This window comes from Micropterus salmoides, unplaced genomic scaffold (assembly GCF_014851395.1).
Source record: "Micropterus salmoides isolate LMB-PRFRI ecotype aquatic unplaced genomic scaffold, ASM1485139v1 Ms_hic_scaffold_2, whole genome shotgun sequence".
Taxonomy (NCBI): Eukaryota; Metazoa; Chordata; class Actinopteri; order Centrarchiformes; family Centrarchidae; genus Micropterus; species Micropterus salmoides.
In genome coordinates this window covers 17,363,774-17,378,152 of record NW_024041150.1, presented here as the reverse complement: position 1 = coordinate 17,378,152, position 14,379 = coordinate 17,363,774, and the positions used below count along the sequence as shown (strand labels likewise).

The 14,379-nt window shown below is 39.5% G+C and overlaps 1 protein-coding gene across 1 annotated transcript; it reads left to right on the top strand.

Moving 5' to 3' along the window:
• The first annotated feature begins 2,253 nt into the window (after positions 1-2,253).
• tmem256 (transmembrane protein 256) lies at positions 2,254-6,454 on the top strand. The gene is made up of 4 exons (XM_038732098.1): positions 2,254-2,404; positions 3,189-3,226; positions 4,489-4,569; positions 5,987-6,454. Exons 1-4 carry the CDS (start codon positions 2,323-2,325, stop codon positions 6,128-6,130), a joined length of 345 nt encoding a protein of 114 aa, XP_038588026.1. The 5' UTR covers positions 2,254-2,322; the 3' UTR covers positions 6,131-6,454.
• Positions 6,455-14,379: the final 7,925 nt, after the last annotated feature.

Here is a 14,379-nt window from a genome sequence, read left to right as displayed (position 1 = left end):
GAATCAACATGCCACATAGCTGATCTTGCAATTTCTGTGACCAGTGATTTTTAAAAAAAATCTTTGCTCCGCTCATCCTAATTCTCTAAGACCAATCAAAATGACTATTTCATGTAATGGACATTGGTAGCAACAATAACATGTTCATGATTGGCTAACATTTAAAGTGCCCAAGCAAAGCTTGACCTAGTTTGGTCAGTGCATCCCGGCTTTATAAGTTTCACGAAGGCCAAACCTGTCTGAGGAGTAGCGACTGTGTCAAGCCAGGTGTAAGTAATTCGGAGAAATGCACGTTTACATATTTCTTCAAGGGACCACAAAGCTGAATACAGATTTACTGATGTCGAAATGGAGAAAACACCTTCAGCATACTTTACACACAGTGAGCAATAGCGAATAATGCAAGTGAAAGGAATAAAAACATATACCCTTTTTAAAAATTAAACACACTTAAAAAACTGCGAGAAATAGTGGGCCAACTAAATGTGTATGTAGGCTATAACCAAAAAAAGATGGGCTACATTTACTAATCACTGCTCTTAACAAAAACCATTATAACTATAACATAACCATTAGAAATTAATATGTTACTCGGGCAAGTATTAATTACAACTGCTAATCCAAATGGATATCTAACTATCTATCGAGATAAGAAGTCAGTGGTGTAGTGCTCATAAATATCCTATTTGTACCAGGACTCTGAGAGCCAGTCTGGCAACATAGTAGGGTAGTACCTGAAGGAAGGACACCGTGCACAATTCCTGCTGTGCTAATTATTAACTGGACTTAAAGGAAATCATGAAACTAGAAAGAGAAGCATTTCAATGCAATCTGTAAACACAATGTATTAATCATTGTTTTGTTTTTTTTCCTCTCCCAGCAGACAAGTGATTCCAGCTAAATAAAAGGTCAAAAGACATTGTGGTGCCTTCTCCCTGTTGTTTCATGAACGTACAGAACACTATAGATTTATTGGTCCAGTGAACTGGGAGTAATTTTGGAGGATTATACAATTATGAAACCTAATTATCACAAATTGTGTGCCACCCATGCCAAATGACATACACGAGTTACACATGATCCTTCATTGTTAAAGAATACATAAAAAACTTAAATAATGAACTATTGTATGTATTGGCCTGTTTGCATGTTCTCCCCGTGTCCGCGTTGGTTCTCTCCGGGTGCTCCAGCTTCCTCCCACCATCCAAAGACATGCAGGCTAGGTTAATTGGTGTCTCTAAAATTGTCCTTAGTTGTGAATGTGAGTGTGAGTGGTCGTTTGTCTGTGTGTGGCCTTGCGATGGACTGGCGACCTGTCCAGGGTGTACCCCGCCTTTCGCCCAATGTCAGCCGGGATTGGCTCCAGCCCCCCACGACCCTGTACGCAGGATAGGCGGTTGACAATGGATGGATTGGCCTCTGTCTGACCAGTCTGCTATTGCTGTTATCAGGAAATATAGCTGCATTGTCCCAGTCCATTTACAAGGCCACTCTAGGAGTGCCAGAGAAATAACCTGAAAACACAAAATCTAGCCTAATGTTTTTGAATTCTGTAAGTTATGTTCATGGAGCAGGCTAGTTGCACAGAATACACATAGGTGTCATTTACACTTGGGACCCTAGGGACATGTCCCCACCACATTTTAAAATGGCTGATTTTGTCCCCATTGCTTTTGAAAGCATTTGTTCTGAAAAGTAGCTTGGACCAAGAAATGTTCTTAACAAATGACAATGCTTTGAGAAAGATTTATCAGCACAAAAATAAAACATGCAATGCAATTTAAATATTGAAGAAACAAATATGCATTGTCCAAAAAACTCATATATTGCAGCATTTCATATTTCTTCAAACAGCCTAGTTTTAAAAAATCTTCTCGTCTTGTTCTTGTGCATTATCGCATCTTGCTCCTAATCTGAGTCCTTATATCCTCACCACTTTTTCAACACAGAGTGAGGCCCTTGAGAATACATCCACAGCTTTCCTGAAACCGAGTTACAGCAATATTCAGCCAGGATATTTGGAAAATCCCGGCTTGATAGCCAACGCATCTTGGTTTTGTGAAACAGCCCTCCTTAACCAAAAAGTAGAAAACTTAATGAGATAATCACAGATATTTTAAAACATGTGAAATTCGGTTATTCCCTCTCTGTCGCACGAATTTGTTACATTGTATTATTTTTCCAGTTATCGTAACACGTTTAGGTTGTTTAACCTCATGCCCGGAAATACCATTATCCATAACTCCGGACTTTTGAAGAAGACAGTGAAGGCAACATCGCCGTCAGTCTTTCGCTCGTAGGAAACGCACGCAGCTACAAAGTATGACCGCTTCTGGGATCGTCCGAAGGCTAGCAGCTCTGTCAGGGGCTTCAGCGGTGGCAGCTGGGGCATACGGGGCTCACGGTAGGGACTCTACATTAGCTTACACTCCGTACTCATGCACGAGTCTTTCCACTGGGCTGGACGGTAAAACATATTGAGGAAACACTGTCATGTGCTTACCACTCCAGCCTCCGTGCCAAAAGATGCCAATTTAAGGTTGACTTCCTTATCCACACGGCCGCTTAACTCTAAAAGACGAACACATATCTGCTGCTAATGTTTAATAGCCCAATTGTGAATTCGGCATCAAAACGACACACCAAGCAGCACGTTATTTTAGTGAAGTAAACACTTTTGTTATCAAGGTGACCGCCTCAGTGTCATGGTGGAAGAAAGCTTTTTAAAGGAATGGGTCAATGACAAACATGCAGGCAGAAATGCAAGTTGGTGGTTGCTGGATGCATCTTAAATACTTAATTACTCAATCACTAACATAGCTGGTGGCTGTGCTAAATTCCGTTGCTAACGTTAGATGTTGGTACTTTTTGAAATGGGTCTATGGGACAGTAGGCTACAGCGCTGCTATCAATCTTGAGTTATATTATTAATAATAGTGTTATCACAACACTGTAACAACAGAAAGGACCACTGTTTTCACCACTGCCAGTGTTCACAAGCATTAAATTAAAGTCTATACTGACTCAAGGCTTCATGACATTTGTGACCAAAATACCATGTGGAGAACTGAAGGGAATCTTAAAGTCAAGCCTTTTGATTACTATTAAAGTTATAATTAAGTGTTTGTCATAGTCACAAAACGTAATGCGTTATGTCATTTTTCTGTTCCACCTATGTCTTGTTTTAGGTTTCAAAAACAGCGACCCCGATGACTACCAGAGAGTGGTATGTAAATCGTGCTGTACATAGCAGGTTGTGATATTAAAAGTTCTTTGAAACGTTCAGCATGATCACGGCCACGGTCTCCTGATACCATTTCTACTTCTGCGATCTGGTCAGGGATCATGATCTTGACTGTGTGATTTTGAGACTGGTGCTCAGTATGAAGGTAAACATAGCACAGGGTTTTTTACTGATCGTATGCTAAGAATTGCGTGACTCGCCCTATGGAGCAGGAAAAGGGTTTCAAAATATCTCGTCATATTTCCAGTCTGATCTGATACATTGTCCCTTGTGTGATTAAAGAACTTGGCCTGGTTGATTAGAAATTGTTTAATATGTGCGTTATAGGGCTGCAGCTAACAATGATTTTAGTACTTGAAGCTTCTATAGATTATTTTAACGATTCATCAATGCGTCGTTTACTTTTGCTTGGCGGCGGCAGGTTTTGTCAAGAAAATGTTAAACGTGAAATGAGCGATCCTGCAAACGAAGCAGCTGTTGTTTGTTATTAGAAAGACAGAGAATCTGGGTGAAAGGATGGAATAGCACATGCAGGTAGCAGAGATTGTCTGAGCTACAGAGAGAGCTGGAGGGGAGTTAAAAAGTGCAGCTCCCCAAGTTAGGAGAACAAATGCACGTGGGTCCATTTTCAGCTGAGGACTGCGCTTACTTTTAACTCAACAATCAATCATGATTTCAGTTAAATGCTAAAGTTGCTGTTACTGTTACCTTGTCTGTGGTCCGCTGGCAGAACACCGGCTGCTTTCTGATCAGGTGCTGTTGCCGAGGCACAAAAGTTTTGTTTTATGGTGGACGGATGGTAACATTACAGAGTTGTTGTTTTCTTTAGCTTTAAATAATCTCATACTTTGGACACTTTCTTCTTTTTTCCCTGGCTGTTTTCTCTCTCTTCCTCAACTTTGCAAGCAAACAGTGCCATCATAATTCAGTGCGACAGTAATAAATGTCTGTGCGAAACAGTGTGCTATATTAAAGGAAGCCTTGATGCAAAGAGTTTTTGTCGATGCAGTTTAGTAATCGATTTAATCGTTCGAATCGTTTCAGCCCTAGGGCATTATAGTAACCCATCCCCCTTTTACACTACCAACTCATTAGCCGTCCTCTAGTAGTCCTTTTTTGCTCTGTATAGCCTAGTGGTAGCACTCTAACAGCTTTTCCAGAAAAAATGTGATTAACTAAAGTTAAGATTTAGCAAATTAAGTTTTTCTTCTGATATCTCTGTCTCTGTGTGTCTGCCCCTCTAGCTATTTGAAACTGCCAACAAGTACCATTTCTATCACAGCCTGGCCTTGCTGGGTGCTGCCCACTCTGGCAAACCCGCTGTGGTGAGTATGAAAGCCTAATACCAGCTCTCAGGGCTGGATGCACTTGAGTGTCCTTTAAAATTGATCTAGTGGTGTGATAGTGTCGTTCTGCCATTACCTGTCAGCCCTCACTCAGAAAATCACTATTCCTTAAGGCTGTTGAACATGTGGCCAACAGCTGGCAATGGAGCAGTGAAATTGTGGTTTCTTGTTCTGGTTTCCTGGTTTTATCACATTATGACTAAAAGGATTTCAAACATATGCAGGCCCTGCAGTGCCAAGTATGTGCAGTGTAAAGGCTATTTAAGAAAAAAAAAACATCAACCACAAAATCAACTAACTGCATGAGAAGGGGATGCATGCCAGATTAGGTTTCATCAATGTGATGGCCAATCCAATCAGGACCTCTTGGATGTCATATCTAGTAGAAGGACAATTTCAGCTGTACTCCAGTGATTTCCAATGAGGGGTACTTCTGCAGTTTCCAGGGGATACGTGCAAAGATTATGGAGCAGTTCAGCTAATCTGAAGAATTAGAAATTATGATCTGGTAAAAAAAAAACATGCTTGTACAGTGGGGAGAACAACTATTTGATTTTTCAGGTTTTCCTACTTACAAAGCATGTGGAGGTCTGTAATTTTTATCATAGGTACACTTCAAATGTGAGAGACGGAATCTAAAACAAAAATACAGAAAATCACATTGTATGATTTTTAAATAATTAATTTGCATCAGAGGTTTAGTATATTTATTGTCACATTAACCAACAAACTACCAGCTGCAACAGGCTGACTACACAGGACACACCTCCACCAACCATGAGTCAGATGAAACGCCTAATCTGCTGCCTATGAGACAGAGTAAAAAGTAGTTAGCAAGCAAGCAGACAATGTCAAAATAGATCATTTTGAAGAGATTGCAGAAATAGAGAGAGCTAAAAGTGACAACCAGCTTCTGCCTTTGCAAACGGTAGAAGTACAAATTCAAGAGACAGGAACCAAAAAGACCAAAAAAGGTTGCTGTACTCCAAACAATTAAATTGAGTTGTGTTATCAGAGACAAAGTGGCGGTTTGCAACAAAAGAGGGGGAAATCATTTGGCATTGATTGCTAAATTTTTTGGACAGGCTGATTTGCCATCCCCCAATACATCTGCAACTTGTCAACAATGTTATGTGAATGGTTGCATTTTTTTTTCTTCAAGTTTGCATCCATAGTTTTGAGGATGCTGAAAGTTGTGTGTGTTCCCACTGCATCTTTGAAAGCATCTCAGAGCAGTGTGGATGCCATCCAGTGAAAGTGGCAAAGAGTACTCTGCCTTCAGCTTGCTGTGCTGTATTTGAGTCGTGAGACACGCTGAACTAGATTTGGTTTTAAATATGGCAGCCTTACATCTGCAATTTATTGCTAACTGACTGTCTGTCTACCCCCTACACAGGCCGGTACCCTCCTGATAGCGGGCATGGGGATGTTCTGTGGCTCTCTTTACCACCAGGCCCTGACAGGTGACCCTGGTCTACGCAAGATGGCTCCCATGGGGGGTATAGCAATGATCGCTGGCTGGCTGGCCATTATTCTCTGAACTGTAGGGGTTCACATCTCCTCCACAGGACCACTGTGTGACACTAAAATGTCACACTGTCGATGGATGAACTGAAGAGCTTGTGAGAGTTGGCTGAGAGGGTAGAAGTGCTGAGTTATGTCACCCATCTAACCACTCCCTGTCCTGTCAGCAGGAGATAAGGTCACAGCAGGATTATTGCTTTTCCACCATTGCTTTCTGCTTCTGACTGGAGGCCCAGTATGGCATGCGTTTCGTCGCCTCAAAAACTGTTGATCTAATGTTTTTAATGGCATGTCAACTTTGTACTGTGAAGGAAAATAAAAATACTGAGCTAATTCCCAATGCTTTACATACAGTATGTACGACAAATAGAGTAAAAAATAAAGAAAGGAATATGAATAAGTATTTAAAATGAACATTACACATTGTTGGGTTGTCTAATTTTTCCACATGGACCTATTTTATGACCTCTTCATCCATTTGTTCTTTTGTCACAAGCTACTGCAGGAGTTAATTGCAGATAGGCTGTCATATACTTATGCTATTTCTAGATATTGGCAGTGGTGTAAATCTACTTTGCAAGTTCTGTACCTACTCTGAGTACAATTTTGAGGGACTTTACCTGAGCATTTCTATTTTACGCTACTTAATACTTGTCCTTTTCACTCCAGTACATTTCCTTGACAGTCAGCTACTTTTCAGATTAAAATTTTCCAAACAAAACACATGATTAGTTCATAAAATATTATTCATTCTCATATATTAAACTGCCTTACAGTGTACAATGCTGACCAAAAAAATGACCAGCTGCTGTTCCATGTGTTAATGCATCAATAATGGTAATTATCCACAAATGTAATACTTAGAACGCATACAGTACTGTGCAAAAGGCATGTTTAGGCAGGTGTGGAAAAAATGCTGTTAAGTAAGAATGCCTTTAAACACGTGAATAGATTATATTTATCAGTTAACAAAATGCAATGTGAAGAACAGAAGAAAAATGTAGATCAAATCAAATCAATATTTAGCCACAATGGTCCAAGACTACTGGACATTCATGGTCCCCAGAAGATGAATCCTTCTGACTTTGGTCATCCGCTTTTCTTTCAGCGACAACAGGAGGTTCAATTCAATTTTCAATACAATTTTATTTATATAGCGCCAACAGTTATCTCATAGCGCTTTTCATAAAAGAGCAGGTCTAGACCGTACTCTGTGATATAATATATATCATAACATTTGGTACAGTTATCCGTGGCCCTCAGATGATGAATCCCCTGAACTTCCCTCTAGCGTCATCAGCAGGACAAAGTGTAAATTGGTCCAATACTTTGATTTATGATTAAACACTTGAACATGGTAAACAATATCTGTATACCTATTAAACATCAGCATGTTAACGCTGCTGTTGGAAGCTTTTTTAGCATGCTGAAGTTAGCAGTTAGCTCAAAGCTCTTCTGAGCTTAAATTGTTGTAATACTACTTTTCTTAAAGTGAAGGATCTCACCATTATAGCCACTGGATATTCAACTGTTCAGGTGTTGTTATTTCTCAGGTCATGTACATTACATTATATCTATTTTTGACAAGCTTCCTGTCTGTATATTATTGTGTATTTAAATTTCTTCCATTGTAGTTACCATATGTGAACAGAAGAGAGGTTGTACTACCATACAGTACTCTGCAGACCACCTCCAATGCTGATTTAGGTTCAAGAATCTGGATCAATGCATCCTGGGTGGATTTACAGCTGAAATGCAACCACAATTTACTAGTGTCAGTTGAACAGGGCTCCTCAGTGTATGGTTTTTAGTAAAGGGTAGATACAGCCATAGGATTCACCACCTATGGCAGCTGAAGGAAATCATCTCTCTTGCTGTGCTGAATGTCTTCACAGCCTCAAGAATTTGATCCTTTAAGTGGCAGAACACAAAAGAGTCTATTACCCATGGCCTCCCCTTAGCCAGGGCAGTGTTCCAACCGCTCCGCATTCAAATTGAAAGTGAAATCCATTGAAACACTAATTTGCCTTCCTGACTGTAGGCCCACGAATGGGGACCTTTAGAAAATAGCTGTATAAATCTCCGGGTCAATTTGCTGGGGTCGGCCGAGGCTCTGCTCAGAAGAGAAGGCGCTATTGACTGAGCACGTTGCCAATGAGCTCTTCATCACGACTCATAAAACCCTCATAAGAATTAAGCAGCTATTGGGAAGCGTTCTGTTGTTTTAGGACCAAGCAATCACATAGCACAGAAAGGTCTGGCACCCAGTCACATCTCTATGACTCACAACCTAAAAGTTTATGAGAGACACCTGACTGGAAGTTACAGGCTGTTCCGCACTGTCAGATGCATATTTGAAGCGCCATCATCAAATTTGCAGCTTGGTGTTAAATACTTGAGGGGAGAATCATGTGACAAGACGTGCTCTGCAAATTTTGACCAGTTTTACACAGCAGTCTTATTTTAGGCCTGTTTATTTCTCTCCTCTGTAGCTGACATTCAGATGTGTGGATCCTGCTACTGCCAGCACAGCACCTCTGTGTTAAAATCCAACTGGATCACAATGTTCTGCCCTGGCAGACCACATTTCATGTGTGAGCACATGAGAGAAATAGAAATTGAGTTAAAGGGAGACAATTTGCTTTAATCTCCTTGACCATAAATTTCCAGGTTATTCAGAAAAATGTATTCAGTCCTCTCACTATTTATATGAACAGTGCTTGTGTTTTTCTTGGATAATTTCTCTATGGTACTCAGTTTACAGTGCTTTTAAAGTAGATTTAATGTGGCTTTTTAATAGGCTACTGATTAAAGTAAGAAAAGATCTATACAAAGAGATCGAAGTAAATTACATTTATTTTACCATCTACCCTGACAAACTTGGCCGGATTCATCTATTGCAGGGCAAAAATAATTTAGATTAATATGAAAGCTTATTCTTGACCTTGCAAATACAGTTTGACAAAACAGTCTTAACTCAAGGTCCACTTGCTAGGTTTTCTGTGCTTTGGAATAGATAACATGGTCTTCCTATGCAAATGGTGTTATGCAATCAATTGTTAAGAAATCATCTACAGAGCTTGCATTTCAACATATCCATCTACATTACAACTGAATAAAGCTGATGTGATATCATGAAAGTTCCAGAAAGAAAGTTTGTAAGTGAACCCTGAGCTGGGATTTCAATAAAGCTATATTTTGATATAGGATTCCTCTAACAGCTTGACATTTTGGGAAATACTTTTATTCACTTTCTGGCACAGAGTTAAATAAGTTTGATATCATTCCATTAAATATAAGATTACAGCCAGCCGTCGGTAGCTAGCTTAGCTGAAAGACTGGAAACAGGCACAGACATAGAATAAGCATAAAATGGTCGTATAGCTATGTTTCAGGGTGGAACATTTGTTTTCATCACCTTCATAATGACTTGAATCTTAGATCTGAATCTAAGATGACCAAGACGTAACCTCAGATTTAATCCAGGGAGTTGATTTCCCCACATTATTAAATAGCATTTCTCTTTTTGTTTTTGGGCTGACTTGTAAGATTTCAGTTTTTTCATTGTTTAACTTTAAGAAATGTGTGTCATCTGCATAACTGTGACAACATACATTGTGCTCTCTAATGGTTATAATGGCCCAGGGTGAATACAGTGGTGGAGGCACACTCAGTGACAGTCTTGGAAAGCTCAGTTAATGTAATATTGGTGAATTTCCTGCAGGCGTTGCTGAGGTTATCTGTGTTTACATCAGCAGCAATGCTGTCTCTAACTGAAGTTATTTTGTTATTGAAGAGCAATGCAGGTGGTTCTCAATTTAATGAGTAGCTGCTCAATTAGTGGAGAATAATATTCCCCACAAGTTTTTCCAGCATTCTGTATGATAATCTTGAAAAAGGAATCTCTTCTTACCAGATGTATTGCTTTGTTAGTCAACCATGTTGTTGTAACCAAGTCTAGAATGTTACTATGCTGATGAGTGGCTTCATTTACATGCTGGGTAAGCTCATAGCTGTCCAGTTAATTCACAAGTGACGATTATCTCGGTGGCCAATACAATGTAATGATGATTCTGCTTTGAGCTCAGGAGCAAGATATTCAAGTGATGTAAATTCAGCCAGGTCAATGTTATTACACAAACTTAAAAAACAACAAGAAAAAGCATGATGGTCTGCAGAAGCAAACCCACTGGCAGGAAGTCTGTCAGGGGTTTTGCCTCTGCGTCAGTCTGTACTGTTGTGAGCGTCAGAGAAAGAAGAGGCATACTAACGGTAGATATTGTTAATTATACCCCCCGGGACTTCTCCCTGCACTTCACAAGCTTTCCTCTGCTTTATTTCTCTTACCCTGCAGACGGATTTAATTACATCAGCTCCTTCGGTGGGGCGAACGGCTCCTTGTTCCATTGATTTCTTCGTCTGAGTCTGTTTTGGTCAAAGATGAAGAGAGTGGTTGTGTGAGAGTCATCAGTTGTGGACGAATAAGGTGATAGAGAGCTTATAGGAGCTGATGGGCTGGCTGCGGAAAAAAGACGTGCTCCTCCAGAGCCTCTCCTGGGGACGTGGAATGAAACACTCTGCCCGGACCATCTTACATGGTTACCCACAGCTTCCTCCTTCGTATTTACACGGACCAGCAGACAATATCTAACCACAGACGCACACAAGCAATATATCAAAGAGCATGCTGCATAATACACACTGCAGCAGCGCCAAATCCTCTCTCAGGTATCAATCAGGCGGCAGAAGCTCGCACAGTGAGACAGAATGACTATAATGGCCCTCCCAAGCGCTCCTACATCCCGGTCCACTCGCTGACCTTTAGAAGCCACTTACACTATGGTCAGCGCTATCACACCCTCAGATAGATTACTCCTTCACTTCAATGGACACTGAGGCCCCATCATTACAGGCCCCTTCTCGCGGCTTTATACCCAATCATTTCACTTCAATCTGCAGCACATTGATGATGGCCATGCATTAGGGGAGCTAAGGGAATGACACCAGGGGGAGCTGCCATTCTTACCATCACCATAACCACTATCTGAAGCAGCCATCTCACAGAGTTGTGTAATGTCTGGGAATTGTTATTTGGCAGCTGGGAGATGGTAGATGGTGGCAGTGGTTGGGGTTATGTCGCATAAATGATAACTGTCTATAATGACAGTGTGAGGGTTTACAAGTGGGAATACAAGTTGAAAGTAATTTTTCTCCTGTGACCATAACAGTGTAATATCAGCACATGCTGTTCAGTGCTAATTATTGGAAAAACATGCATTTTTCCCCTAACTTTGAGATCAGGCCCTAAGCAATGTGCAGACAAAGTGTTTCAATGAAAGTTAAAATGAAAAATGTTGCACAATTCTTTACCTATCTGTCATGCTTTATTCACCAGACGTTTTCCATGGGGCTGCAAATAGCAATAATTTTATTATTCAGTAATCTCACAATCATTTTTCAGCCTCCATAATCCTCAATGTCTATATATGTTTTAATCCATTACTATACAAACAAGAAAATATATAGCGTGTGTGATGTCGGTCATTTGGATTCGTCCTCTAGAGACCGCGAATTTCCCAACAGAATGTACAAACTTTTAGGGGAATTCATCCAAAAATGATCATTTCACGCTGGACCTAGACTGACAGATTAACATTGCCATACCTAAAGCCACTCTGCTAGCTTGGCTAAAACCCCACAGGCATTTTACTATCACATAAAACAAAGAAAAGCTGCAAATTCCCCAGACTGAGACTTGGGATTTTTGCTTTAAAGATCAAAGAAATTTGATTATACTGTTTTGAAAAATTAGGTAGAAAGAATGAAGAATTTACTTTTTGTATTGAAAAATTGATGATTAAGATCATGTTGGTTGTTGTGATGTGTGTCTTCAATCATACTTTTCGTATGAACCCCTTTTATGTGTTAATAAGTAAATATTGTAATGCGTGAACTCTAATTTTGAAACAATAATTGTAATGTTGTTGCAGATATTTTGTGGTGTTTTAAATATCACATGGCTGATGGAAATATGCAGTATAAAGAAAATGAAACAACCTCAAAAACTATCCTGGGGCATGATAGCTGAAAATGTTTGGAGAAGACAGCATTGTAAATTGGGTAACATTTGTTTTATGTGTTTCATTTTGATGAACAAGATTCAAATTATAACATGAACCAGCTTTTAGAGCTTTTGAGATATATTCCTTTCTTCCTCTTTGTGCGTAAGGCAAAAATAAAACATAGTTGTATCCTTATTTCCTTCCTTCTGTTCCTTCACCTCCCTCTCCCTATTTTCATTTTACCTACATTGGTGTACTTCAGTATTTCTTTTACATTATTTCATCACTTTTCCTTTACTCATTTTGCTGAACAAGCGCTGACTTGGTATCTGAGATTGAAGCTTTGAAAATCAGACCATCACGTGACCTGAACCATTTCCACCAGATGCCTGCAATTTCAGACTCCATCTGACTTGACACCAATTGAAGACAAGGGTGATATATGGAGGAACGTCAAGAGAGTTTTTTCATTTCTGCTCCTTCTAGGTAAAAAACAAGTCGAAGAAACGGAGGAAGGGTTAAAAGCAGCGAGTTTAAGAGGCAGGGCCCTCATTTTTGAAGCGTCTCACATGTGTCTGCTAAAGATCAGGGTTGTCTCTTACCTCTAATTTGGCAGACTGGTAGTGTCACTCCCTCAACTTGCTCATTAGGTGCAGTTTGGTACAGCATTATCTTGATAAATGTTCCACCGCAGAATAGACTGATGAATCAGACAACGTATTGCACCATACAGACAGTTCTTCTCACAGTCAGTGAGATTACAGTGTGTGAGGTTGTAATGATCCATCGACAGGCTACGGGAGAGGTCTGACAGGTTATTCCAGACACTGTCAGTCCAAAGAAGTTTAGCAGTGATGCAGGGAAGGAGTAACTTGGAGTGTTATCAAGGACGTTTATGCACGTAAATTAAATAGCAAGTGGTTCCCAATGCAGTGGGGAACAACTGCCAGAGATCCCAGGGTGTCTCAGGAGAACAACAAAAAGTTTCACTGTATGAGAAGAAGTTTAAACTTTATTTCATTCAGCAAGAACAATTATTCCAACCAATTTCATCTCTTCATTTCAACACGTGGAAACACGTGAATATCAGTTCAGTAGTTATGAAGAGTACTATTCAGTGTGTTATCTGTCTTCTGTAATGTCTTTTAAAGGGACCTTTCTTAAATCAAACCCCTGATGTTATCTCAGTTTGGGCTTGACAGAAAGTCTGAGTTACAAACAGGGGATGTGGAGTTTAAAAGATGAGGGTACTCACAAGTCAGTGAGGGGCAATGCTGTGGTTCTTGCTTATGGTCACTTAATAAGAAGAGATATCACCTTGTGATGACTTGTCGCAGGTCTTGGTTTAGTCCAAAAATGTTGTCTATTCAAACAAGGTGAAATGATAAATTATTTCACGAGAAAGACGCAAAGACTGGAGAAAAAGTCAGAGACGTTAACGTCCAGGTGATCCCAGGTAATAAATCCTCTTAGATTAATCTTGGGACCCCTTGTTGGGGTCCAGACCACAAGTTAGGGAACTGATCTAATGAAAGATGAAAGAAGAGATCAAGTTGCGATGGGAAGTGAAGCATTTGTTTTTTAGGAGCTCGAGCCATACCAGGGACTAAAAGTCTGGCATTCTTTACGTTTGCTGCAGATTGTGACTGATTTGACTGAATAAATTTAGGAAAATGTAATAATAAAATGCAAGAATACCCTCTTCATAGGGTTGGATTTCTAAAGTGGACACTAAGTTGGACAGCGTTAAATGATTAACTGGATTAAAGTTATTTTTGTAGAGTTTAGTGGATAACATTTCTAATGAATGGTTTTTGATTTATTTCTAAATGTTTTAGGGCTATTCATAACTATTAAGAGACAGATATATGGTTGTACTGCATTTTGAAAAAATAGGTTGGAATTTGGGGTCAAATACATTAAGATTAATATATCAATGAAGTTTATATGTTGAATCTTGTAAAAAATATGTATATTAAAAAGATGGCTGTAATACTTGGTCATTATTGTAGTTTATAATTATTTTGTAAAGTCACATGACAAATTAATGGATTGTACAGGCCTTTAAACAAAAACCTCATGTAAATAATAATACATTTTATTCATCATTATACTCAAAGACACATCAAGGCACAGATCAGTTTTGAATAAAGCATAGTACGCCTTTATTGCAGAATGTATTGTGTTAAATTTTGATTGACTG

Coding starts and splice junctions, on each gene's coding strand:
- tmem256 (XM_038732098.1), top strand. CDS start 2,323: ATGACCGCTTCTGGGATCGTCCGAAGGCTAGCAGCTCTGTCAGGGGCT. Junction 2,405..3,188: donor TGGGGCATACGGGGCTCACG/GTAGGGACTCTA, acceptor GTCTTGTTTTAG/GTTTCAAAAACAGCGACCCC. Junction 4,570..5,986: donor ACTCTGGCAAACCCGCTGTG/GTGAGTATGAAA, acceptor CCCCCTACACAG/GCCGGTACCCTCCTGATAGC.